This window comes from Lissotriton vulgaris, chromosome 10, assembly GCF_964263255.1.
Source record: "Lissotriton vulgaris chromosome 10, aLisVul1.2, whole genome shotgun sequence".
Lineage (NCBI taxonomy): Eukaryota > Metazoa > Chordata > Amphibia > Caudata > Salamandridae > Lissotriton > Lissotriton vulgaris.
Genome location: NC_141698.1, coordinates 895,906,881 through 895,933,423, shown reverse-complemented (window position 1 = coordinate 895,933,423; position 26,543 = coordinate 895,906,881). Strand labels below are relative to the sequence as shown.

Here is a 26,543-nt window from a genome sequence, read left to right as displayed (position 1 = left end):
CATCACACACAAAGCGTACCTATCCCCAGACAAATACTTCGAATTGACTAACTCTGCATGCCCTTGTCGCCTGCAGGTGAACGCAGAACTTTTACACATGCTTTGGTCATGCCCTTCCCTGCAAACAACAACGGCACTCGCGACATACATCAAAAGACCTCAGCTACAATCAAGGGAGGCTTGTATATTGGGCTTCTATCCCAGATCAAAGAAACACAGGGTTACCTCAAGGTTTAGCGACCTATGACTCCTAGTTGCCAAAAGACTGATTACTAAAAGGTGGAGAAACAGAAACCTCCCGCCCCCAATAGCTGGAAAAACTCACTGGCAGAAAGCACGTCCTAACAGAAGGAGGAAATAGCTGGTCTGCGTAAATATGCTATAGCGCAATACTTGGGCGTAATGCTTGCAAAGCTGAAATGAGCAGATAGGAAACTCAAGAGCAATCCCTCACAAAATGAAGACAGGTTGGACTCATACACAGGCACCTAAACACACTGCAACCCAGGTTCAGGCTACGTCAAATGTAGGAGTGTGCAGAGTAGGAACGGATAGGAGTACTGCGTAAGAGGGTGAGCCAGGCCCAGCATTTCATCCTCCCCAACACCGTGAGGAGGGGATGGGAGATATGTCCATAAATAACACTCAGTAGGCAGTTATCACTACTTGTTTGAAATGACCTAGACGTATCGGAATGTTGTTATTGCTGTTTGGTTAATTAATGTGTTGCATTTGCATCAAACTGTTCTAATGGCAGAGACAATTAAGTATGAGAGAAAAAGAAAAAGCCAGGTGGGCAAGCGGACAAACAACTGCAATGGGGTATGAAAAGATCCAAATATAGACATGTAGATGTACCCACAACAGTTGTTTTTATAATACATAAGGTAATTAATGTGCTTTAACATTGTAACACCGATTTCCCTCTACCAGGCATACTGAGCCCAAGCTGACCACATTTTTGCTATATACGAATGTATAAATGAAAGCGCCAGTAGAAACCTAGTGTGTAACACTATCTCCTATGTAAACAATGATATTTATATGAAAATACAAATAAAGATATATATATTTTTTAAAACGAGTGTGTTGTAGGCATGGCTTCCAAATACTGAATCTCTGAGATGTATTATTATTTTGAAACTATAATCCAGTTTCAAAACATAAAAAAATTACCACGTTTGGTTAGTAACCCTTTTATCAAAGGGAAGGGGGGTCCCCCTGTTCCTTTGTGAATTTTAAAGAAAAGTTTATTAGCAAGTGGGTGGTGGTCCAGGCGACCAATGTAGCTCTCAAACATTACAACTCCCCCAACCCCCCAGTTTTTGTTTAAAACGCAGCCCTGATTCCTTTAAGTAAAACAGACTGCATTTAAAACTAACTAAATAAAGGTTTACTTTATTTAAACTCAATCACAGACTTGCTGGCCAACCGAACTTAGCTGGCTGCTATCCCTTTGATGGTTACCAGTCTTAGTGAATTGCAATCTGCAACTTACTTCATTATCATAACTGTTGACAAGGTGGGTCAGATTTTGACCCACTTCGAATCATAATTTTACAAACTGTAAAATTCGCTATGGGCTGTAAAAATGCTGCTTGCAAATTGCAAGGTGTTTTGTGCAACCAGTAATTCGTATATTACTAAGAGGCCCTTGATCAAATGACTCCATAATGCTAATATTTCTCATAAATCACAGTGGACCTGTCTATAACTCGTAGGCACCATCCTGCCCTTGGACACCCACTCTGCCTTTCCTGTCCTGCTACTCCACACAGTTTTGTGATTCAGGCTGCTACAGCCTCCCCCACATCAGCTTCCTGTGTGGCGTCCCTCAAGAGGGAGAGTCTAGAGGTCTGGATGTTTTGGGTTGATATGTCTTTTCTGCTAACAGCTGCGCCTTGTGGTCCCTTAGCACGGCTTGTGTTTTGGACTGTTGGTCTCATGTACTCTGAGATCCAGTACTCTTTCTCCTCTCCGTTCTTGATGACTCTCTGGACACTCTTTTTCAACTGAACCAGGATGGCCGTTAGGCAGCTACATTACTGATTAGCTGTGGCATGGGTATCACAGATTCTGTTGGACTGGCCATGGCTCTTTCGGTTGCTCTTTGCCAGCGTGCCTGGTTACGTACCTCTGGCTTTTCTGAGGCTGTTCAGTCTGCCTTGATAGACATACCTCTCGATTGTCAATATCCGTTTGGCTCTCAAGCTGACTCCTGTCTACACCATTTTCGTGATTGTCTGAGTGGAGCGAAATCTTAATATCTGATTGCCATGCCAGCTTCTTCCCTCTCGTAATGTGTCAGACTGGGAATGGTTTCCTGTATTCTATTCGGTGTGGACTGTTATAGGGCTGTGCCACTTTACTTCTACTTTTCACTGCCTTTCCTACTCCCCTTCCCCGTTTGAGTGTTTGTCAGCACTGGCCAGGGGGTTCTTCCCTTCTACTCTCTTGGTGCCCTTTTTTCCGAGCAGATGCAAGGAAAGGGGCCTGGTTCTTGGCCAGCGATGGTTTGGGTCCACTCTGAGTGGTGTTCCTTCTTTCTCCAGGAGTTTGTACTTCTTGTGCTAGTTCTCGCTATACACTTCCTTGTGGTCATCCCATGTCCGTATCTTGGCCTGACCCGCCAACTTGGCCACCCTCCCTCTTCAATGCCTCTGCGTGGCCTGTTTTCCCCTGCTTTTGCCTTGCACGAAGCTGCGGTTGCTTTCACCTTTTTGATTGGAGCCGTTTCTATGACACCTCCGTGTCCAACCCCAATGTTCGTTCGTTACTGGCCTGGTTGTTCTTTAGGTGGGCCTTCTGCCCTTTTTGGGGGTATATGGCAAAGTACCTCTTCTGTTCTTTTCGGACATGGGTTCCTTGACCTTCCACTCCTCGGGCCGATCGTACAGTGGTTTGTGATCCCATAGGATTCTTTCCAGGGAATTTCCTTCACTTCTTGTGAGCGCGGTTGCAGTTCTCACCATTGGGGACTCATCTCCCTTGTGATGATAGGATGGTGAATATGATCTTGGTGGTGTCAGGATCTTCACCCATGTTGTTCCCTGGCTTTTTGTCCGGGCACGGGTTGTCCCTTGCATAAGAGGACTTTCCTTTGCTTCTGGCCTTCCTGCTTCCTAGGCTGTGGGCACTGCTTCGCTATCTGTCCTTTTCTTCTTTGCACTGACCCTTTGGTTGGACTTTCATTTCTGGCTTTGGTCTTCCAATACTAATTTCTTTTACTCTGAGGCCTGGTTGCCTGCATAGACCTCCCAGCTGTTGGCCCCATCCACCTTGGTTCCTTTTTCCAGTCCTCCATTGTGGTCTTTTTATTTTCTCTATTCTAGCAAAGTTGGTTCTCCCCTGTGTTTTTACCCCCAATTGGCTTTTGACTGCCTAATTGTACTGTTCTGTTGGTGGTAGTGCTGTTTCTGTCCTATCCCTTGGTTTTCTGGGGTATGTACTTCCGCCTCACCCTCTCCCTTTAGATGGGGCCTTGTGACTGGTTTCCAGTTTGCCGTTGTCTCGCTTTCTGCCCATAGGCCGCTGTTGTGGTCGTATGTATCCTTCTTGGGCACGTATTATTGTACAGTGTCAATTCTGTATGTGGACTCTGACAACATCATCTCTGGTGTCCGAAGTTGCACGCCACCCTTTACCGACACGCAGAGGTCCTGTTATAGAACAACTTCCAGATCCAGTCTTGCACCTGGGAATAATTCTAAGATAAAGATCTGCGGCTAGATCTCTACCAGATAAGGCGTTACCGAAGGTAAGTAACTTATTCATCAGACTGTGGAAATGAGCTTTTTAGGTAGTTGAGATATTTCAAAGAAATTCAAAAGATGCATGTTTAATTTCATAGATTTCCAAACCATGTGGCTGCATAATGTCTGCACTTTTGAGTCTCTGCAAGATAGTGCTAGGGAAACATTTTTGGTGACTCCGGAGTTTAGTGCTTATATTCAGAATTCTGTTTTAAGGTCGAGCCTGGGAATACGCATCCGAAGGATGCGGTCCAGGTGGAGAACTATAGCTAGCTGACTCGGGGGAATGAGGACAAGAAAGTGCCACGCGCTTCTCTCCGGCTGGATTCAGCTGCGTGCACGCGCACCCACACTCACGCATGCGCACATCACAGCCACACGCATACACAGCCACACGCATACACAGGCACACCCCCCCCCCCCCCGCCCCGCACCTACACACACACTAGCGCACCTACACGCACGCACAGAGACCCCCCACACACACACCAGCGCACCTACACACACGCACGCACACATACAAAGACCCCTCTCCCCCCGCAATCGCACACATACACATACACACACACACACCAGCACCGGACCCCACTCACCGGCTACGCAGGATTTCTGCCAATCTCTGTTACTGTTTATCATAACCATTTGAGCTAGGAATTCATATTAAAACTCCATTCAGTTAGTTAGAAGTGGTGCCTAATTAAATGAATTTTGAAATATTTGTTTGGGGAGACATTGTTTTATAGATTTTACAGTAAACACTCTCAACCAAGGCTTTTTGCAATGTGTAACTCCTCAAAAGAACACAATTCTCTTTAAAGTTTACCATATATCAGAATATTTTGGGAAGACTGTACTTATCTGACAGCAGTAATTTTGCTATGTCGGCTAGCGAAGAATGGTTTTTCTTAATTTGGCACTTGCCTTTTAAATTGTTTAGTTTAATGTATATTTTGGACTACTAAATGCGTCATCTCACAATCTTTACTTTTTATTGTATTTGGTCAAGTTGTCTCCATCTTCCTCTCCTTCATCAAGCTCTGATTCTTCCAGCAGTTCTTATGACACTGATGGTGAGGTAAGGAATAAAACTGCTCTTATTTTATTACTTTGTAGAGTATGCCAGAAATGTCTTTATAGCACTTGTACTTTACTATTTGAAGAGAAAGCTAAAGTAAATGCCTCATTCATTTGTTTTGTTTTGCATTGCATTCCTAAAAATATTATAGCACGCACATTTTCACATACATGTCTTGCGTCTGTGAGAGGTTTAGAGTTTGATTGTGGTTGGACTGGCATTACATGTTTAATATAATACAAGGTAAAATATTATATTTCCCATGTGACAGCACACTGCAGCATATCATTCATAGAATTTCCCCGAAGATCTCCAATTTTCTAAAGATACAGGAACTGAAGATGTTCAATTTAAAACATGGGGGCTAATTAGTTTATATAGTCTTCCAATTAATCTGTTGTCAAACTCACCAACTTAAGTTCATGTACTCGGTTTCCATATAAAATAATATTAGGAGGCCCAAGAACGGTCAGCTTCATTGTTTCCTGTCTCCTTTCCTTTTTTAAATAAAGCATGGAAAGTATTACTGGCATTTTAATATATATAAAACATGAGGACATTTTCTCAAACTAAAGTAGTCCTCTTTTAACTGCCTTTGGTGCTGCTTTTAGCTGATACCGCTACCACTACTACTCATATTGTTACTAATGCATCAACTGGTCCTACTTGTTCGAATTTCCCCACTAATGCTAGCAGTGCTACTATTCATACTGCCACTACTAGTAGCTTCACTACTGCTGCTAGTAGCTTCACTACTGCTACTAGTAGTACACAAAGTACTGCTGCTAGTTCTAGAACAATGTATTCAACTTATTTTGGTCTGGCTTGACTCTTTTGACCTACACCAATTTTCTGCTGCATTTCTTTGCTTCTACACAAGCCCATATCCATTCACTTGCTGTCTTCTTTAATGCTTCACATTACCAAACAATATTTGTGTAAAGCCGAACCTATTGGCATTGCCAATGCTTGTTCTGTAGTGCAAACATAGTTGCAGTGTATGTCAGAGTGCTTCCCAACATAGATACATCTAGACAACACAGGGAGAGGGCTAACCAGCAAAGGGCGTAATTGAGAAAGGGGTGAGGAAGCCTTTCTACAAAGGGGTGAGTTCTCAGCACTACAGGGTCATAGAGGGAACATTTGTAAACCCATAGGAAGAAAGAAAAAACTATTCCACAGTATCGCTCTGTCACTTGAACTGATTGTACTTAAAAATATTCCAAACACAGGTGTTCAGTCTGATTTCTCAGGAATGAGAACAATCCATCTTGTCAAATCTACTGCTAGTGTAAAATATCTACTGCTAATAGCACTCCAGCAGTTGCTACTAATGCTGGTACCTTAATCCAAAACCTACTTCTAGATGAAATGCATGAAGTACTAGTACTACTATTGGAACTAAATCTGTGGATACTTGTACTGTTTACTGTTGTTGTATTACTAGTCCTACTGATAAATTGATGAGAATTTCTGCTGCTACAAGTAGTGCTGAAACTACTAGTAGTATTACATATACTGCTACTATAGCTATGTGTAGTGCTACAACTACTGATACTGGTGTGACTACTACTGGGGAAACTACTATTTGCGCTACTAGTACCAGTAAATTAGTTTTCAATTGACATAAAGTCCCAGTTAACTCTTAATACTGTCTCTCATCCTCTTTTTGTAAATATTTTGTTGACAAAGTCTGTGAGAAGGTTTTATGACCTATACATCAAACTATTTATCCAATCTATGAAATGGAATTGATATAAAGTGCAGCCAACGAGTTTGAACTCTATAAGTGAACTCATTACCAAAAAGGGAATTTATCACAATATGTTGAAGTCTCTATGTGGCATCCGATGAGTGAGCAGCATGAGACTGAAACGGGCACATTTAGGTAATTGCCTACAATTGAATAAAAAGTCTGATGCTCCAATTTGCAGCATTCAGATATTACCATTGCAAAACTGTGTAAGATACCTTTAATTCATACTTCTAAAAGGTGCAGTATTGCCTTGAAGGACAACTTTGGTGAAGTAGAAGTGTGACCGTGTTTGCCTATGTTTTGTTAGAAATATTTTTGGCATTTGTTTATTGGACTTCAAAGGCCTCCTTTTATTTATCGTACAATTCTAGACTTCCACTGAGGAATTAAGTAAACGTGAAAAAATACTTATACAGAGGTTAACAATCCCAGGGCGGGTTTGGGTAAGTCAATAGTGTATAGCGGGCTCTACGTATTTTTTTTTATTCTTTACAAACCTAGGTTGCAAATATGTTCTTCAGTTTAATGAAAAAGTGCACTTACAAACAAAATGTGCTCTATCCCTATGGTATAAGAATTAAAGATGTGGCAAAAATAATGATTTCTGACTATTCATATGTCTTTTCAGTCTGAAAACTAAACAACTAGAAAACAAATAAGCAACATCCCAATCTTTTAGACCTTTTAAATAAAACTACTTTTGACGAATTTCCTTGTTTTTACTTAAAGAGGCCCTTTCAAATTCATTGTACGGCCCATGTCACTGTTCAAACGTACTATTTAAAATATTTATCCAACATTATTTTTGATCTCACGTTTGGAAATGCAATAAAGCTGATTAAATTCCTTTACTTGCTGAAAGGAAAATGTGTTTAAAATTAAATAGAAAAATAGCATTGCCCTTTTTAAGTATGTCCTCAGAAAGTAAATTTATTAATATACCTTAATGAGCATTCACTAAATTGTACCAATAATGTACAGGCCTATGGTTTTCCTGATGCAGTAGTTTCCTAATTCAAGCTGCAAAGCGTGAATAGAAAGTCTTTGACTCCTAGAAAGATATTTTCTCCAAATTGCCTATTTAAACATTTTAGAAGGGACAATGTTCTGTAACAATGCCATTGGTCCCATATAGTAGAATTGACAGACCATTTTTCTCACATACTAGTTTAATATTCTCAGTTCTCTCTTTACTCTTACTCTAGCTGAGTCCAGAGAGGCCAATTATTGCAGAACTTGTTAGCTCTTCATATGGAAGGATTGTTTATCTTCGTCCGCACTTTGGCCATAGAGTAGCTTTCTGCCTTCTCTAACCATAGAGTGTGAGCGAAGGCGGGAGGTTAGCGTTCTAGTTGCCAACTCCATTTTCTCATTAAATGTCGACTGCGGGCTAAGCACGCAGCGGATGCGCGCCGGAGGCAAGCCTGTGTATGCCTGTCAACGCCCGACCAGGCCCAGGTGCCAGGACCTCTGCTCCTTCCAGCACCAGCCAGGTCAGGTACACCACAAACCATCTCCTAGCGTTAAGACCCCCACCACTTCCTTTATGTCCATCTCTGCTGGGAGCAAAATATGAACCTTTGACTAATACTAGACGAGTTTGTACTCGATGCAGCTTTGAGTTGCATTGGAATAAGGACTCTCATCTTGCAACTCGGGACCTACAGATAGTTACATGGAATCTGGGAATGATGAATGCACGTTTGCTGCCAAGGCATGCCATTGGCATTAGAACTCTGCGGGAAGAGGATCCGCTGGACGTTTATTCGTCACAGAAACGTGGCTTACCAACAGCTCAGATCTGTGATATCCATCTCGCCCTCCCGCTACGCTATCAGATTCACAGATTAGATTGGGTAGGAAAAATTAGGGGTGAAATTGCCATTATTTTAAAAAATGATTTGAGATGTTTCACCTCCTCCATCTCCCTTCTAGAATGTGAAAATCTTCAGTTCCAGATCACACTGTCTCCCACCCATATGTTCTCAGATGTCCTTATCTACAGACCACTGGGAACTAGCTTCAAATTCTTGGAGGCAATCCCAGATATACTGGCCAGCCTAGCGCTAGTGAAAACCCACATGACAATTTTGGGCAACTCCAACCTGCACTTCGACATACAGGAAAACTCTACTAATAAAAAGGTGAAAGCAGACCTTGAGGGGCACTACAACTAACCCACTCTTGTCAACCTCACACACGAGAAAGGGCATACTTTGGATCTCATTTTTCCCAATGATCCTCAGTTCACACTATCTAGAGTAATCCCAGTTCCCTGGTCGACCACTGCCTTATTTTCTTTAAACTACCCAAATCTGCCAAACAGATCAAGGGAAGCACCCAGACTACGTCCTTAAGGAGATGGTCGAAGCTGGATCCCAGAACCTGGAGAACTGTCCTGAAGTACACAATCTCTAATTTTGTACATAATCTAGGAAAGGATTATCAGCAAACTGGATTGTCCAATCGTTAGATGGATGCAGTCCCAATATTTACTACATTCCTAAAACACATACAAAACAAACCCCATGATACAATGACCATCTCTTTGTATTGAAAAAACATTGCAGGAAACTAGCAGGAACTGGAAAAAGGAATTTGACCCGGTGCTTAAAATAAAATATAAAGCTTCAATCATATCCTGTAACAACTAAATAAAGAAAGCGCAGGCTAAATTCTGTGAGGAAAAGATTACTCAGGCCTTGAACTCCCCGAAGGAACTATTTAGAGTGGTCAAAACCCTGTCCACTACACTTGAAAGTAACATCCTTCCCCAAGCAACAAAAGAAACATGCAATGAAATAGCTTCCTTCTTCCACATAAAAGTGACCAATATTTATGGTCAATTCAAGAGCAATCCTGAACTTGTTCGCATGTAGGAAATCAAGAGCAGGGATCTGCCACCACCTCCAATTTTAGCACAATTCCCTAAGCTTGATGTAGAGACAATCCTTAACCTAATAAAGGCAACCAAACGTGGATCTCTATTAGATCCTGCACCCCCACATATCTTATCCGAAGTGGCAGAGGTTATACTACATTCACTAATGTAGCTTCTTAATCACTCACTAGGTGCGGGCTTGGTTCCTAATCATTGGAAGCATGCAGTAATTAGAACTCCTATTGAAAAAACCCCAACTTGCTAACCTGCGACCCATCTCATTACTTCCTTTTCTAGGAAAACTACTAGAGAAACATGTCAATCGGACATAGAACGGAAGCTGCACTTCTGGTGGTCACAGAGGAGCAGAGGAGCTCAGATCTATACTAGATAACGGAGGCTCAGCCGCTACCTTACTACTGGATCTAAGTGCGGCATTCAACACCGTGGATCACCCTATCTTAAGAGACAGACTTCGCGAAGTGGGACTTCGAGACAAAGCATTAGATTGGCTCACTTTGTATCCGGAAAACAGATCTTAGCAAGTCATGGACAAAGACTGCCTCCCAGATAGCTTACCAACCATTTGTGGTGTCCCTCAGGGATCGTCACTCAGCCCCACGCTGTTTAATATATGTGTGCGTCACCGTGCCACCTTAGTGCAATATTTTGACTTGTCGGCTGTCTCCTATGTGGATGACACCCAGTTGGTGGTCTCTCCAAAAGAGGGTCCAAATCTAGGAAATAAACAATTGGCACCCTGCTTAGATGTATTACGAAGCTGGATGTCAAATTGCCATTTGGTGATAGGACCTAACTAATGTTATTAGGAAACCAAGCCATACATAGACCTTGGAGTAGCTGGCTAGATGACATGCCACCCTCCCCCGATAACAAACTGGTAATAAAAAACTTGGGAATCTGGTTGGACAGTTCGCTAGCAATGGACAACCGAGCAAATACATTGTCTGGCATTTGCTTCTCACTACTCCGAATGCTCAGGAAGATACTGGTATTGATCACAGAGCATCTAAGGAAAACTGTCATTTAATCCCTCATAGTTTCCCGTCTGAACTACGGCAACGCGCTTTATGTTGGCACGCCCAAATACATAATAAAGAGACTTCATACCGTGCAAATTGTGGCAGCAAGGCTCCTTTTAAAGGTTCCTAGCTATGTCTCTGCAAGAGAATCCCTCAAGCAGCTGCATTGGCTCCCAATCAAGGCAGGGATTGAGATTAAATCCTTTTGTATTGCTCATAGGACCATAAAAAACAAGGGTCCAGTAAAGATCAGAGAGTTGGTTACCACTTATGCTCCAACTAGACTCCTGAGATCCTCGCATCTTCTTCTCCTCAGTACAACCAGGGTAAAAAGGATGAGATTGGGAGGAAGATCATTTGCACGTTTAGTACCGAAATTGTGGAATGATCTTTCACCGAGCCTCAGAACACTGTCAAATGACCTTTCCTTTAGGAAGAAACTCAAGACATGGCTGTTTCCCCGCCAATGTATCAGGGGCCTAATTCTCAGCACAGTACTCACTAGTGAGGGGAAGCCCTCTGGTAGCCATGCGCTTTACAAAACACAAACATAAACATACAGAGATGGCATTTCTTTTAAATTTTCCATGTGATGGCATTATTAATGTATCCTCTAGAGACACTGATATGAGCTACATGTGACCAATTCCATCTTTTGACCATTTATAGAGTGACTCTTTTTTTTCTTCTTTTCCTTAGCCCGTATTGTCATGAGGAAAACAAATAATTGAATTGCTTATAGATGTGTTAATCGTTCATTGCTTATTTTCATTGTAACCACTAAAGACCACCAGCGTCTTCTGTCGGCCTACTGTATTAAAGTACATAATTATGATGTCATCTTCATACGCGAGAATAGAATATTGTCTTCTGCTAAAGACTGGATATAGGAGGGGAGGTTATTTGTGGAGATCACTGTTCTCTGTGATAAGAGGAGTGAAATCATGTATGGGTTTCCTCTCATTCCATTAATGCCCAATATTCTCCAGAAAGCAATAGAGAAACCAAATGGCTCTTTTTGCTCCTCTGTGGGTCTACAATCTCAGTTTCTCAAATATTCTAGATCTCAATTGACCTCTTCATCCAGCAACAAAGACTGGTTCTCCATCCCTGCCTCCCTCACAGATATTGGCAGGTAGTCTATGAGGAATTTCAAAGAGTGTCTAGGGATCATTCAAGCTATCGGACAAGTTTTAGTTTTATTGCAATTGCCTGAAAAAATGGCTTAGCATTTGCTAGTCTTTCAAATAAGTGTAAGTGGTATGATTAAATACAGCAATCACACTGTACTGTTCTGTCTTTATGGTTCTTCATGATGGTGGGTGTAGGAAAGTCCGCCTAATTTTCTGCATGGTTACCCCATTTTATGTCTGTTATTTGATCCAGCTCTAAAGTGAACTGGGTGCCTACTAACCAGGCCCACAGTGTCAATGTTCTCTCCCTAATGCAAGGTAGACTGTGCAGTTCTTCCACAATTGGAAATATCTTTAGCTCCCCTGTAAGTCTATAGTAAAGGGTACTCCTTGTACCCTGGTATGGGTACTAAAGAGGGTCCCTAAGGGCTGCAACATGTATTGTGCCACCCTAAGGGGCCCACCACCAAACTCATGCAAAATGCCATTGCTAGCTGCGTGAAATGGTGCAACCAAAAGTAAAAACATATGGCTTGCAGCCTGTGTGCCATGTCCCCAGACACTGCTTTAAATATATGTAAGCCACCCCTATAGCAGGCCTTGCAGCCCTAAGACAAGGTGCATTATATTACTTGTGAGATTGTATCTGCTTGAGCAGATATGCCCCTGTGCCGTTTAGTCCGATTACTAGATAGTTTCCCTGTTCACATGCACTATCTTGAGTAAATGTACTGAGCACTTGCCACTACGAGCTCCCCAGCTACATGATGGCTTCACTGAAACCTGTTGTGTTTAGTATCCAACACTGTGTCTTAATAAATCCATACTGATGACAGTAGCACATTTATTAAAACTGGCACCCAGAGTTTAGTTTAGTTTAGTTTGTATAGCGCAAACAGCTACCCAACAAAGGGTTTCCCGGCGCTTGTGATTCAGTGTAGAGAGAAGGACCGCTGGCTTAGATGTTAAACAGCCAGGTTTTAATGGCTTTTCTGAATCTGATGTAATTAGCCTCTGAGCGCACAGATTGTGGCATGGAGTTCCACAGAGAGGGACCAAGGTAGGCAAAGGATCTGCCTCCCATACGTGATAGTCTGATTTTGGGCACAGCAAATTTGTTCGCTGTTGCAGATCTCAGCGTCCTAAATGGACGGTAGCGTTGTACCAGACTTTGCAGATATTTAGGAGCTTTGTTTGCAGAGATTTTATGCATAAAGCATAGTGATTTAAATTTAATTCTATTCTCAATTTTTAGCCAGTGCAATTCACGTATGAGTTTGGTAGTGGGTGCATGGATAGGGATTTTACCTAGCAGTCTTGCAGCAGCATTCTGCACAGTTTGTAGTTTGCGAACTGTGGCTTTGTTGGACCCTAAGTATAATACATTGGCATAATCCAATCTAGATGTTATTAGGGCGTTAATGACAGTTCTTTTAGTATGATCTGGTAGCATCCAGCAGATTTTCTTTAGCCACTTCAAGATGACGAAGCAGGTGGCTGATGTTTTTATGGCCTGCTGGTGCATATTGAGTGTGTCATCAACAACAAAGCCAAGGTTTCGGGCCTGATTGGATGGAATCGGAGGAGGGCCCATTTCCTGGGGCCAATGTTGAGGTCCCCAGAGTTCTTTGTTTTTTCCTAGGATTATAAGTTCGGTTTTTTCACCGTTTAATTTTAGGAAATTATTTTTCATCCATCCAGCGATTTTTGTAAGCCCTATTCTCAGGGTGGAAGGATCATTATTGCCTGTTGGTGGAAGGGAAAAGAGAAGCTGAGAGTCATCAGCATAGGAGAACATTATCAGTCCGGTATCCTTAGCTATTTTGGCAAGAGGGCTCATATATAAATTAAAAAGTAATGGACTTAAAATTGAGCCTTGAGGGACTCCATGTTTAAAAGTGTATGTATCAGAGTACACGGAATTTGAGAAAATTTGAAAGGTTCTATTTTCAAGTAAGGATGTGATCCAATTTAAGGCAGGGCCACAGATGCCCATTGAACGAAGAGTTTTTATTAGTACCGCATGTGAAACAGTGTCAAATGCGGCACTAAGGTCTAAAAGCACCAGTGCCACTGTTTCACCCTTGTCTATCATTGAACGAATATTTTCTGTTACACCTAGGAGCGTGGTTTCTGTTGAAAAACCTGCTCGGAAGCCGGATTGATGGGAAGGTAACAGGTCATGTGTCATTATATAATTTGAAAGACAGCGATGGACATGCTTTTCTAGGATTTTTGCAAAAATAGGTAGGAGAGATATTGGTCGGAAATTTGCGGGAACCTTCGGATCAGCATTGGCTTTTTTTAGAAGGGGATGGATCATGGCGTGCTTCCATTCCTGTGGGACGTACTCTTCTTGCAAGGATTTATTTAAAAGGTCTGTGATGGTAGATAAGGCTTTCTTACTAAGTAATTTTAAAATGGAACAGGGTAACGGATCTCGTGGCGAACCTGATTTTATCGTATTTAGAAGTTCGATGACAATGTCAACGTTGAGTGTTGGCCAAGTACTCAGGGAAGGGGTAGGGGGTTTATCAGAAGGGGTGGCATAATTGGTCTCTTCACTGTCTGATCTGTTATCATCACTACTGTCATAATGATCTTCCTCATAATTGTCCTGATTAAGTTGGATAGTCTGATAGATTTTATCAACTTTGTCAACAAAAAATGCGGCAAGTTGATTACATTGAGTTTTATTTAGATCAGGTGGAGTTGGTGAGGTATTTGAGCCGGCTAACTCTTTGACTGTTTTGAAAAGTGTTTTAGCTTGATTTAAAGCTGCAGTGATTTTTGAGCAGACAAAGTTGGCTTTTTCTTTACTGCACAGCTTTTGGTATTGATTTAATTGATTTTTGTATTCATTTTTTGCCTCAACTGAGTAGGACTTTCTCCATTGACGCTCAGCGTTCTTACATTTGGTTTTTTCATACTTTAGAGAGTCGTTGAACCACGGAGCGGGTGGACGTTGGTAAATGCCTTTTAGCTTAGTGTGAGGAAGACAGGAGTCAATGGCTGTTAAAAGCCATGATTGAACAGAGATTGATAGATTTTGTACTCCTGAAATGGTGCATGGTGTCGTGTCTTCTAGTAAGGTGTTAAGAATGTTAATGTCTAGCTTTTTCCATTTTCTCACCATGGCAGGCCGCGCCATAGGAGGGATTTTGGATGTTGGCATTTGAAAGGAGAATTTAATGGGAAAGTGGTCTGACCAAGGGATAGGTAGAGCTGGGAAAGTGTTTAAGTTCTGAATATTAGAAAAAATTGGGTCCAATAAGTGACCTGCAGAATGAGTAGGGCCAGAATTTTTAAGACTTAGATTGAGGGACATGAAGTCATCAATAAGTTCAGTGGCCTTGGAGCAATGCTCGTTATCCAGGTGAAGGTTCAGATCCCCAATAACTGTAAAATTGGTAGTGTTCATAATGAAAGGGCCTAGAAGTTCTGAAATGTTATTTAACCAATTTGAAGCAGCACCAGGTGGACGGTAGATAAGGGCACCGAAAAAGGTGAAATTAGGTGAGAGTATAATTTTGAAGGTGGCGCCTTCACATCCAGGACATGGGAGGTTACCTTAACAGTGCCCCTGAAAACCTACCGTCCTCTAGTGTACTGGCTGACTTGTCTAGAGCAGTCTCCCACAACAGATATGTTTTTGATCCCCTGCAGGTGAGAGCACATGCTCTCTGAGGACAGAAACAATGTGTCCTCCGGCTAGAGGTGTTGTCACCGCCTTCAAGCAGGATGGCTAGTAATCAGCATGTCAAGACAGGATATACAAGCCTGCTTCCCCCAGACAGGGGAATGCCCCCCCTGCCCTGGCGTCGTTTGGAACCACGTCAGGCAGAAAAATTAGCTAATAAGGAAGTGCGCTCACTATCAGGCTAGTAACATCTACCTTAGGGTGTTACTAGCCTGATAGTGAGCGTGCTTCCTTATTAGCTAATTTTTCTGCCTGTCGTGGTTCCAAACGACGCCAGGGCAGGGGGGGGGGGCATTCCCCTGTCTGGGGAATGCCCCCCCCTGACAAGGTAAGCTGAGATTTTTCCAATCTCAGCTTAGCTTCATTATATGGATTATCAACTGGCTCACCATCCGCATTTCGAAGTTCTGGCAAAAATTTAAAAACATGTTGTCCAGCTTTACCCAAAGAATTCGATAGAATGGCCTTTTTTCTTGTTGCAGGAAATCTAAGACCATCGATGGCTTCCAAATCATTTTCAAAGAAACCCAACCACTCTTCCCATTCAGTGGTAGGGGTCTCTCCTTCAATAAGAAAAGCAGGTGGAGGTGAAATAGTATGGTTGGCTGTAGTAGCCATGATAATAAATCACTTTATTCAATTTAAATGGATGTATGGCTTTGCGGAATTAGACTGAGGCAGGAAGACAAGAAATTTACTAAAATTGTTATTATTTACTAAAAATAAATTTGTAAATGTTTTCATACACTTTAGTGTGAAAAGCGCCTCTTTAGAATAAATAATTGACTTGATGGGTGCATATGAGACCCCCTACGAGATCCCATCCTCGTCGCCAAAATGTTAAGGAGAAGATGCAGCCGAGCTGTGAGTTCAAAGTGCTTTATTGAAGATTCAGGTACAGGAACATAAGATCTCTCTAACCTGCCTCGGCAACCGCCAGGATAAGAATGTAGAATACCGAATAAACTAAGCCTAACACTCTAAGAGAAGCATGCGATGATGTAAAATGGAACATAAGTAGTTAGTAAGGCACAACATAAGACTACCACCATCTTGGTTTTTGGTGAAATTAGATACACTGGGTGTGGGTTATGCCCATAGAAAGTGGTCATATAGTATAAGACTGTAGGCATCCCAAAGGTAAGTAGCCCATTCACTACTACCTTACACTCCCCTTAACACCCCCACATTGAGTTTTTAGTTGGCACACCTGACGTCAGGAGCTCAGATTCCAAGGACAGAAAAAGAAGAGCACGAAGAAGCGAGAACTGAGGACCAGCCGCAGAATTTTTGGCACCAAACCCTGCCTGCTCATCTCCTGACAGTCTCAAAAAACTGACTCGTCCTGTTACTGGCCATCTGCCAAGAACCCCAGTGGTCGGCCAGCCCTCCGCAAATTACCAACAATCTTCCTTGGAGTAGAGAAACTAATCCCCTACAGCTTGGAGGCACCAAACAGCAAGTCTCCCACCCCCAAGTGACAAGACGCCAGGACCAACCGGAGCTGCACAGCACCAATACTGTACCCCTTGCAGCAACCAAAGCCTGTCTGAGTGGTCCAATACGGACTCCAAGACTGGGCAGCTGTCGACGGTGTCTGCACCACAGAGACACACTTCGAAAGTGTCAGCACTGTCCTGTTTTTTTTGTTCCCTCAACAGGCGAGACCCACAACCGTAGGTGCCCGTGATGCACAAGCCCAGCTAACATAACTGCTCTTAAATCGAGCACTCCAAACCGGGTTCCTGAGAGCCAACAGTGCCTCCTTCCTCCCAGTGCCCTCAGGAACCGAGCCCATACCCCAGTTGGGAGCTCCCGGCTTTGTCCCAAATCCCCCTCTGCAGTCTTATTCTAGGTGGTCCCCCGTTTTCTTCTCTTTTGGTGTACCTAGACACTCCAGGACAGGTAAAAACTAACTGCTGGTGGTTATTTGGACCTTGGCCCACTACACCCATAACTTGTGAAGGGGACTACCGGAAAACATTTGCAAGTAACCGTATGCAGTATATGCCTTTTCTCCCCATAGGTACACAATGCTACGAAATACGCATTTAAGTGAACATTTTACTTAACTGTAAAAGGCAATATCTTTAAAAGTGCCGACTTGATCCGGAATTTCTTGGTGTTGAAATGTTTTATAAAAATACGCATTATTTTTCTAAATTAGTTTTTGATCTATTCTTGAGTGTGTGTCTCATATATTGCCTCTGTGAGTATAAAAAATTCTTAGCGCTCCCGCTCAGCCCACACTACAACAAAAGAGAGCATTTGGGTTTGTAACTTCTATCTATGGAAACCAGTAAACGTTGCCTAGAGACTCTACACAGTGAACCTCGTTTTGGTGCACTATATGAAAAGCCAGCTTCCTACATTGGGTCTAGCATTGCAGTGGGAGATGATTTACGTAGAATGGGAAAGATAAATCTTTTGTCATGTTGCCCTCACACACCCCGAGAGGTGTCATGCTCATCATTGGGCCTTGCTCCTCGTCAGGCCGGCACTGCAATGCCCGACGGGCTCACCGTAAATGGGGCTCTTTGTCGGAGATCTCTTTAGAAGAAGCCGTTTGGTGCGTGTGGGTGAGAGGGCAGTGGAGGTATTTTGTGCATGTGAGGTGTGATCTAAAGTAGGTCAGGTTCAGTCCTATTCTCAATAAATTTTAATGGTTCAGGTAGATCCTGCCTAAATAAAATGAAATGGACGTCCTGTGGGAAAGTGATGTTCCTAGCAGGCAGTCTCTAAGGTGAGGTCAACATGTTTTGTGCCTAGTTGTTCCTAAGGAATCGGGTGGCACTTCTTCAGGACCTATGTGAAATGTGGTGCACAGCTAATAACAGGCTCCAAGTAATTCTGAAGGTAGCCTGGTGTGGGGCCCTAGTAGTCCTGTACTGGGCGGTTGAGAACCCGCAGTACAGGAGCTACAGCCCGACAGGGATTTTGGGAGCACAATGTTGCTCCGCTCAGATGGGTGGTGACAACTTGCTTGTAATCCTACCCTCGCTCCGGTTCACCGTGAACTGGAGCGAGGGTAGGATCACAAGCAAGTTCCCCGTCGGGCTGTAGCTCATGTACTGCAGGTTCTCAACCGCCCAGTACGGGACAACTAGGGCTCCACACCAGGCTACCTTCAGAATTACTTGGAGCCTGTTATTAGCTGTGCACCACGTTTCACATAGGTCCTGAAGAAGTGCCACCCGAACAACTAGCCAAGAAACATGTCGACCCCATCTAAGAGACTGCCCGCTAGGAACATCACATTCCCACAAGGGGTCTATTTCATTTTATTTAGGCAGGATCTACCTTAACCATTAAAATTTATTGAGAATAGGACTGACCCTGACCTATTTTAGATCACACCTCACGTGCGTAAAATACCTTCCCTGCCCCCTCACCCACACGCACCCAACAGCTTCTTCTAAACAGATCTCCGACAAAGAGCCCCGTTTACGGTGAGCCCGTCTGGCATTGTAGCGCCGGCCCAACGAGGAGCAAGGCCCAATGAAGAACCATGACACCTCTCGGGGTGTGTGAGGACAACATGACAAAAGATTTGTCTTTTCCTCTTACCCTTTCATCCTCACTTTAGGAACTGCACTCCCCTTCGTTAACAAGTTACTCCTCGGAGCCACGTGTGCAGGACCTGCTTAAATATCGGCTCCCGGTCCTACCCCTCTTTGTTTTACATAGAATGGGTCACAGTGTTCGCTTTCATCGTTTGTGCCTTTTTATCATCCAATTGCCCCTGCCACTTTCTCTGTATTATGTAAAGTATGCATTTGCCTCCCAAGTTTATTTCTTGACAACTTTCCTTAAATCACTTGTTTAAATACTTGCTTCGTTTGTCCTCCACAAGTAGGTTTTTGACCTCAAGCAGGGGTTCTAGGGTCAGTACTATTATGCATTGCAAAATGTTATTTTTGGTTTTTAAAGAAAATCCTTGGCAGATTACTGAAAATATGAGCAGCTGCTCTGGTCTCCCAACCCGTTGCTTCAACCAAGCGGACGCACCATTTCAGTCTCAAACACCTCCCACACAAGTGCTCTTATTAATCCATTTGAGATCCCTATTTAACTCTCCTATCAGATCGTTTGATATCGATTATGGTCAAACCAGCTATCTCCCAAATGGATGCTCTTGACAATAGCCAATGGATTTGAACCACGTCTTACAGTGTGATTCAAAATAGTAAATGCTCTGAAAAGGTTCAAACACTCATGCAAAGTGGTTTCTGAAATCCCTAAATCCTGTAGCATTAACTTCCTTTATAGCATTGTGTGCCTAATGAGGTGGCATGATTTGATTAAGATGAAAATCACTATTCCAATTGAGATGAGCAAAACATCATGTACCATTTCTTTCACTGTCATTTGTAACAAACCCATCAGTGTCAATTGAAAGAAGTTACTTTACATGGAACTGCTTCTTTCACACATTTCTGATTAAAACATACAGATTTACCTGTGTGAAAGTAAATCCATTTTCAGTAACTAATCTTTTATTGTTTCCTTCAATCTGCAAACAGGACAAAAGGAAACATATAAAAAAGGCGAAGAAAAAGAAGCATCATTCTTCCCGAAAATCCTCTGAAAGTGTTACGTCTGAATTGGAATCTGACTGCAAGGTGCAGTATTTATCACTGTCACTGTGATATTAACTCAATTTGATAATACCTGGTTGAAAATTGTTGTTAGATAAAGGTGTGGGTTTGGAGACCGGTTTTTCGTCTCAGTATCTATTAACATGCAACACGAGCTTGGCCATCCCTGTTTATCTGGCAATGTCCTAGTTAAGCACAATAGGGCAACTCAATCAGCTACATTAATGCTGCTTGCTAATTATATAATAGTTAACTGCTAAGTTTAACAATGAAACGTATTACCTGTTAAAAGTTGTAAACATTATAAAATATTTATGCTTAATCTGAGTAGGATGTAAAAGAGAGTATTGAAAATTTCCTTGCGGTGAGGGCGGGTCTTCAGAGCTTAATAGAATCTGGTCACAGTAGATTATCATCTGTTATGCCTTCAAGTGCTTGGAATAAGATACACTTTCAGTAAACTGCTGTGGGGATTTTCTACATATTTGCATGCTTCCCCCCTCCTGTACCGAAGCATCCAACAAATTCAAGACATCAAAGGCAACAGTGACATTCGTGACTCCAACAAGGGATAACCCCATATATTTCTTCGTTTTTTGGACCTGCTATGTACTTGTGGAATTCATTACAAAACATGTATTGGAACCAGAACCAAAGAGGGGCTGTTGTATCACCACCTGGATTCTTTGAACTTTTCAGGTTCATTTTCTTCAGGAATGCAAAAAGGTTCTAGGAGAAGCTAGCAAACCATCTGTTACGATGTGTCTATCCCAAATGAAATCCATTTACAAGCTGGTATAAGGGAGTTTCTGTTAGTCCTCCTTTTTTGAGTTGTGAAGGTTGCGGCCCCTTATTCTACGAATAAGTGTAGTTGTTTGTCATTGAGGTTCTGTTTATTGCTCATTACATTGACCAAAACGTTCTGCTTCAGTTTGGTTCAATGGCTACTGGATGAAGTATTCATGTCAAATCATTTTATGACATCCAATGAGAGGCAACAAAAGCTATAGTATGAGAGCAGAGAGTTATTCAAAGAAGCAAAGAAAACAAGACGAGTCGGTCCTTGCTTGTAGTTTTCTTTTTTTATTCTGTTCTTCCTCAAAGATTACAGACAGGCACTGCCAACGTGTCATGCCTAGCCATGGGCTTCCTCAGGAATGCAGCCAAGCAAGGAATGATGTAAGTTTACACTCCTATACACATGCGATATACACGAAAAATTGTTTTTTATCACTACTTTTGCACTCTTCTGCTGTGAAATGCTAGTGATTGAGATTGTCACGATCTGTTTTTGATCTCCCACAAAAACATGAATTCTCCTTTTTAGGTTGGTCAAAGGTTGGTGTGTAATGTGCGTGGGGTCAGATGTTGACCAGACCGGTTTACAGGGAAATGGTCATTGATAGGCACTTGAGAGTCATTGGAGATGATGAGATCAAAAATAGTGCCTATAATATGGTGGGGTTTCAGCAATGTTGCAGAACATTGTTATTCGGAAGAAAAATGAAATTAGCATTACCATGCTGTCCTTATGGTCATCCCATAATGCAAGCCCCCAGGAAAGACGTTTAAATTCGAAATCAACTGAGTAGTAGAAAAATCCATACAGTCTTCCAAGAAGGAGTAACTATCACCAGGGTGGAGGTAAATTGCCTTTTAGTCTTATTTTAGTTAATTAACAGACATTTCAAGGATTATGCATTGGAAAGCAATACTGGTCAGTGTGCATCATATGGCACTTGAACTTTTGGGGATAATAATAATGCCACCCCCATGCTTGTCTTCACAGTCACAGCTGACAATAAACTTGTGAGGTGATCCCAGGAGGCCTATGAGGTTTTGAGAGGATTCGTCAGTATTCCAGTCACTTATTGTAACTATGCCTACTACGATTTGTATAACCCCATTTCGGCCAGCTATCCAGAAAAAAACTGCAGACTCAATTATTCTATCTTATAACTCATGCTCTTGCTTACAGTTGGGCCTCTACCAGACTGAATTCAGTGCTTCCTTTTGTACAGTCCGTTACATTACCATATTCTTCTTCTACTGCTAATTTTTGGCTACTTGGCCCTAAAGATCTAGTTTGATTACACTTTTACTTGTTATAAGCCTTTTTCATGAGATTGTGCAGCATTCTAGGATGTCACCATTATCTTATTCGTTGATTTAGGTCTTAGGTGGAGTCAATAGTGACTGCAATATTGCACACGGATCTGGAAGGTGTGTGGGGAATGTCCATAGGCCATCACTCATTTGTCCAGAGAGAGGCATGGTTGCCAAAGACGATGGCCTCAATCTTGTCCAAATTGTTAGTTACAGTGCATCCGCTTAGCAGTAGCAGATATTTCAACAAAAAAATGGTTCCCTTGGGGGGAAGCTTGAGCCTGTGCTTCCTAGACAAAAACAAGTACTTGTGGTCATGAGTTTGATTTGGCATGGACAATTGGTTTATTGATTGCCTATGTATCCTGTTCTGCACAATCCTGTGCAAAATGTAAACATATAAAAAGTATATGGCTCAGTTATTCCAAGGGGGAATCCAAATGCCTGGAGACCTTTGGAAAGAAAATGTTCTCTTCCACTAGCCTCGCATTGCAGTCGGTGAACACTGCCTGCCTTTTGGGCTGTTATTTGCTTTCTATATGAGATATGGTTGTGCAGGTGCTGCCTAGGGTCTCGAAGGAGGACTGGATCCTACTCTTCCAAACAATATCAGACGGGAGTGATGCAGCGAAGTACGCCATTCCCCGTGGCTTGGACACAATGGACTTGCTGGGCAGAGCCATTTCTTCAATTTTAGCCCGCCACGCCTGGCTGAGGACGTCTAGCTTTTCAGGGGCTGTCCAGGCATACCTCAAGGACATGACTTTTGATGCCTCATGTCTCTTCGGAGACCAGGCGGACGCAGTGCTTGAGCGCTTCAAGGATTCGTAGGCTACGGCCAAATCCTTGGGCCTCAGTACTACACCCCAGCCTGCATCTGCTTTTCGCTCCAAGTGTGGCTACGAAAGGGACTTCCAACCGTGCCAATCCAATTCCAGCCAGCGGGTTCTGCAAGTTCAGCAACCTCTGCTTGGTCGTGGCCAGTGGTTCATCCAGAGAGTTGGGAGGCCAGAAATCGAGCCAAGCCACCATCACCTCCTCCACCTCAAAACCTTCCTAGTCCAGTCCTTTGGGATCACGAGCATCCAGTGGGTGGCAGGATACGCCATCACCTCCACCACTAGCGCAACATCACCTTGGGCAGATAGTCTGAAGGGGATACTACCCCCCCAACCCCCCACTCCCCCAGATAGTCTGAAGGGGTTACTCCCTCCCCCCCACCCCATTCAAGACTACCCTTCCCTCTATTCCTCCAACTCCCGACTGGCTGACGGAGGATCATCTTGCGCTACTCCGCGAGGAAGGCAAGGCTCTCTTGGGTTCCTGGGGCCAGAAATAGTCTGTGGTTGCCATTCCCGCTATTTCCTGGTTCCAAAGAAGGGCTGAGGTCTCCATCCTATCCTCGACCTCACAGCCCTCAACTTCTTCCTAGGAAGAAATTCAAGATGCTCACTTTGGCTCACATACAGTCTGCCCTAGACCTGGGAGACTGGATGGTAGCGTTGGACTTACAGGACACCATTTTCCACATTCCTGTCCGGCCGTCCCATGGCTACCTGTAGTTACAGTGGGCCAGGAGCACTTTCAGTATGCTGGTCTCACCAGTGCTCTGCGAGTGTTCACCAAGCTAATGGCGGTGGTCGCAGCTCATCTGCGGAGATCAGGGGTTCCAGTTTTCCCCTATCTCGACAACCGGTTGTTGAAGATGGTCACATGCCAGGCAGCTGTCACCCATCTCCAGACTATGACAAGCCTCTTGCATTCGCTGGGGTTCCCTGTCAACATGCCGAAGTCACACCTGACTCCCTCTCAGACTCTCCCTTTCATTGGAGCAGTTCTGGACACAGTGCAGTTTCGGGCTTATCCTTCGGAGCAGCGAGTCCAGGACATTTGGGCTATGATATCGATATTTCAACCTCAATCCTGGATTTCATTGAGATTGACTCTGAGGCTGTTGGGCCTCTTGCATCCTTCTTGTGAACCATGCCAGATGGCATATGTGGGCTCTGCAATCGGACCTTAACACCTTGGCTGCTAAGGGTTTTCCCCTCCGGTGCTGACTTTTTTGAAAGCTCATTTATTCATGACGAGCTCAGCTCGTCATAAGCACAGCTCAACTGTGCCTCATGACGAGCTGAGCTCGTCATGAGCATCGAAGGGGTTAATTTCCTATAGGCGCAGTATCGGGAAATCTCACCAACCTGGTCCAGATCTCGGAGGGCACTGCAAACGACCTGCAGTGGTGGCTATCGAATCATGATTTGGTCATAGGCAGACCCCTCGCCCTTCTGCATCCAGACCTCATAGTAGTGACAGATTCGTCCCTTCTGGGATGGTGCGGCCATCTGGGAAAGGTGGAGATCAGAGGACTCTGGTCTCTGGCGGAGACCCGGCTCCATATAAACTTGTTGAAGCTTTGGGTGATCCGGCTGGCACTAAAAGTCTTCTTGCCGTCCATCAAGGGGAGGCTAATTAAGGTGTTCACGGACAACAGGACTGGCATGTGTTACTCCAACAAGCAAGGCGGGGTGGGGTCGTAGACCCTGTGTCCTGATGCATTGCGTCTCTGGACTCTGCTGGAACAGAAGGGCATTTCTCTGGGGGTTCAGCATCTAGCCGGTTCTATGAATGCCAGAGTGGACAAACTCAGCCAAAGGTGTCTAGCAGATCACGAGTGGCGTCTCCATCCGGAGGTGGTGCAAGGACTCTTTCAATGGTGGGGAGAGCCTTTGTTAGATCTGTTCGTCTCTGTACGGAATGTGCAATGTCAGCAGTTTTACGATCTGGAGTTTCCAAGGCAGCTCTCGCTCGGCGGCGCTTTTCGTCATGAGTGTAGCTCTGGCCTCCTGGACACCTATATGCCCATACCACTCCTACCCAGAGTGCTCAAGAAGATCAGGAGCAACCGGGCACAAGTCATTCTTGTGGCTTCGGACTGGGCACAAAGAGACTAGTATCCTGAGCTTCTGGCAATGAGCATCGATCCACGGATCAGGCTGCCCCTTCAGGAAGATCTCCTGTAGCAGCAGCAGGGGAGAGTTCTCCGCCTGAGCCTGTCCATTCTACGCCTCCTTGTGTGGAGATTGAGCAGCGACAGCTGACCGCTTTCCCTGTTCCTCCTAAAGTTTGTGAGGTTATTCTGGCAGCCAGGCATCCCTCCACGAAGTTGGTATACGCCTGCCGATGGTCCTGAGTTTGTAAATATTATTCGGAATGATCTATTGACCCTCCATCTGTATCTTTATCTGTTCACATTTTCCTTGGCCCAGCAGGGCTCTGTTCTGGGCACCTTGAAGGGCTATCTTTCAGCCCTTTACTCTTTTCTTAGGCTGGCTGATCAGCCTTCTCTTTTCAAATCCCTTCTGGTGCAGAGATTCTTGAAGAGGTTAACCAACTTTTTTCCCCCTTCACCCTTTATTGTTCCACAGTGGGACCTTAATTTGGTTCTCACCTTTCTGATGTGTGCCCGGTTTGAGCTGCTACACAACTGCCCTCTATGCTGCTAACCATTAAAACAGCCTCCTTAGTGGCAATGACCTCTGCTAGGAGGGTGAGCAAACTGCAGGCTCTGTCATCACAGCCACCTTACCCAATGGTCTTTCTGGATAAAGTGGTGCTCAGCACTAGGGCATCTTTTCTACCTTAGGTGGTAACACCCTTTCTTAGGGGCAGTTGGTTACTCTACTCACTTTCTATGCACCTCCACACCCTTCCGAAGAAGGGGAGTGTCTTCATCGTCTGGACCATAGGGTTCCAGTTGGATGACCAACTCTTTATAGGGTACGTGGGTGCAAAGAAAGGGCGTTTCTATACTATACGATTACTATATCCTTCGGGATTGTCCACTTTATAAAAATCTCGTACTCCTTAGTGAAGAAGTTTAATCCGGAAGGGCTTATGGCCCACTCCACTGTGGCATAAGCAGCTACCACAACTCTCCAGCGTGGTGTTCCCGTTTCGGATATCTGCCAAACAGCCACGGGAGCATCTCTGCACACGTTTGCCAGACACTACTGCCTGGATTCCCAGGTTCTCAGAGAAGCCCTGTTTGGTCGCTCTGTCTTGCAGGACTTCCTGGTCTAAACTTTTCTGCAGTTCCTCCCCCAGGGATGGCATTGCTAGGGTATTTGTTTAAAGGTAAGGAATCTGCGGCTAGATGTCTCTATCAGATGGAATAGTTACCTTCGGTAATGCATTATCTGGTAGAGACATGATCTAGCCACAGATTCCTCACCGACCCACCCATCCTCCCCGCACTGCGGATTGGTTCTAGTGTCCTAGTTGCCTTTTTTAACACACCATGGTCAGTCACATCATGGCTCCGTGCTTCTGGCATGGAAAGTCATGAAAAGTACTGACGTCAGCGCGCTGAAGTAGAGGTTATATTGACGACGCAGACGTCACGTCGACGACAACAAACTGAGTCGAATGACTCCACCTGCCGGCACCCAGGGGCACTGCTATTAAAAAATCTTCTGGATCCAGCCTGACCCTTGGAA

General features: G+C 43.8%; 1 protein-coding gene across 2 annotated transcripts in view; it reads left to right on the top strand.

The window, feature by feature from the left end:
- The window catches only part of FAM133B (family with sequence similarity 133 member B), a 210,657-nt gene that overhangs the window by 67,059 nt on the left and 117,055 nt on the right, over positions 1-26,543 (top strand). For both annotated transcript variants that reach the window (XM_086941868.1, XM_086941869.1), the window contains exons 6-7: positions 4,759-4,827; positions 19,864-19,962. In XM_086941868.1, the coding sequence (XP_086797994.1) occupies positions 4,759-4,827; positions 19,864-19,962 (168 nt within the window). The remainder of the gene's footprint in view (positions 1-4,758; positions 4,828-19,863; positions 19,963-26,543) is intronic.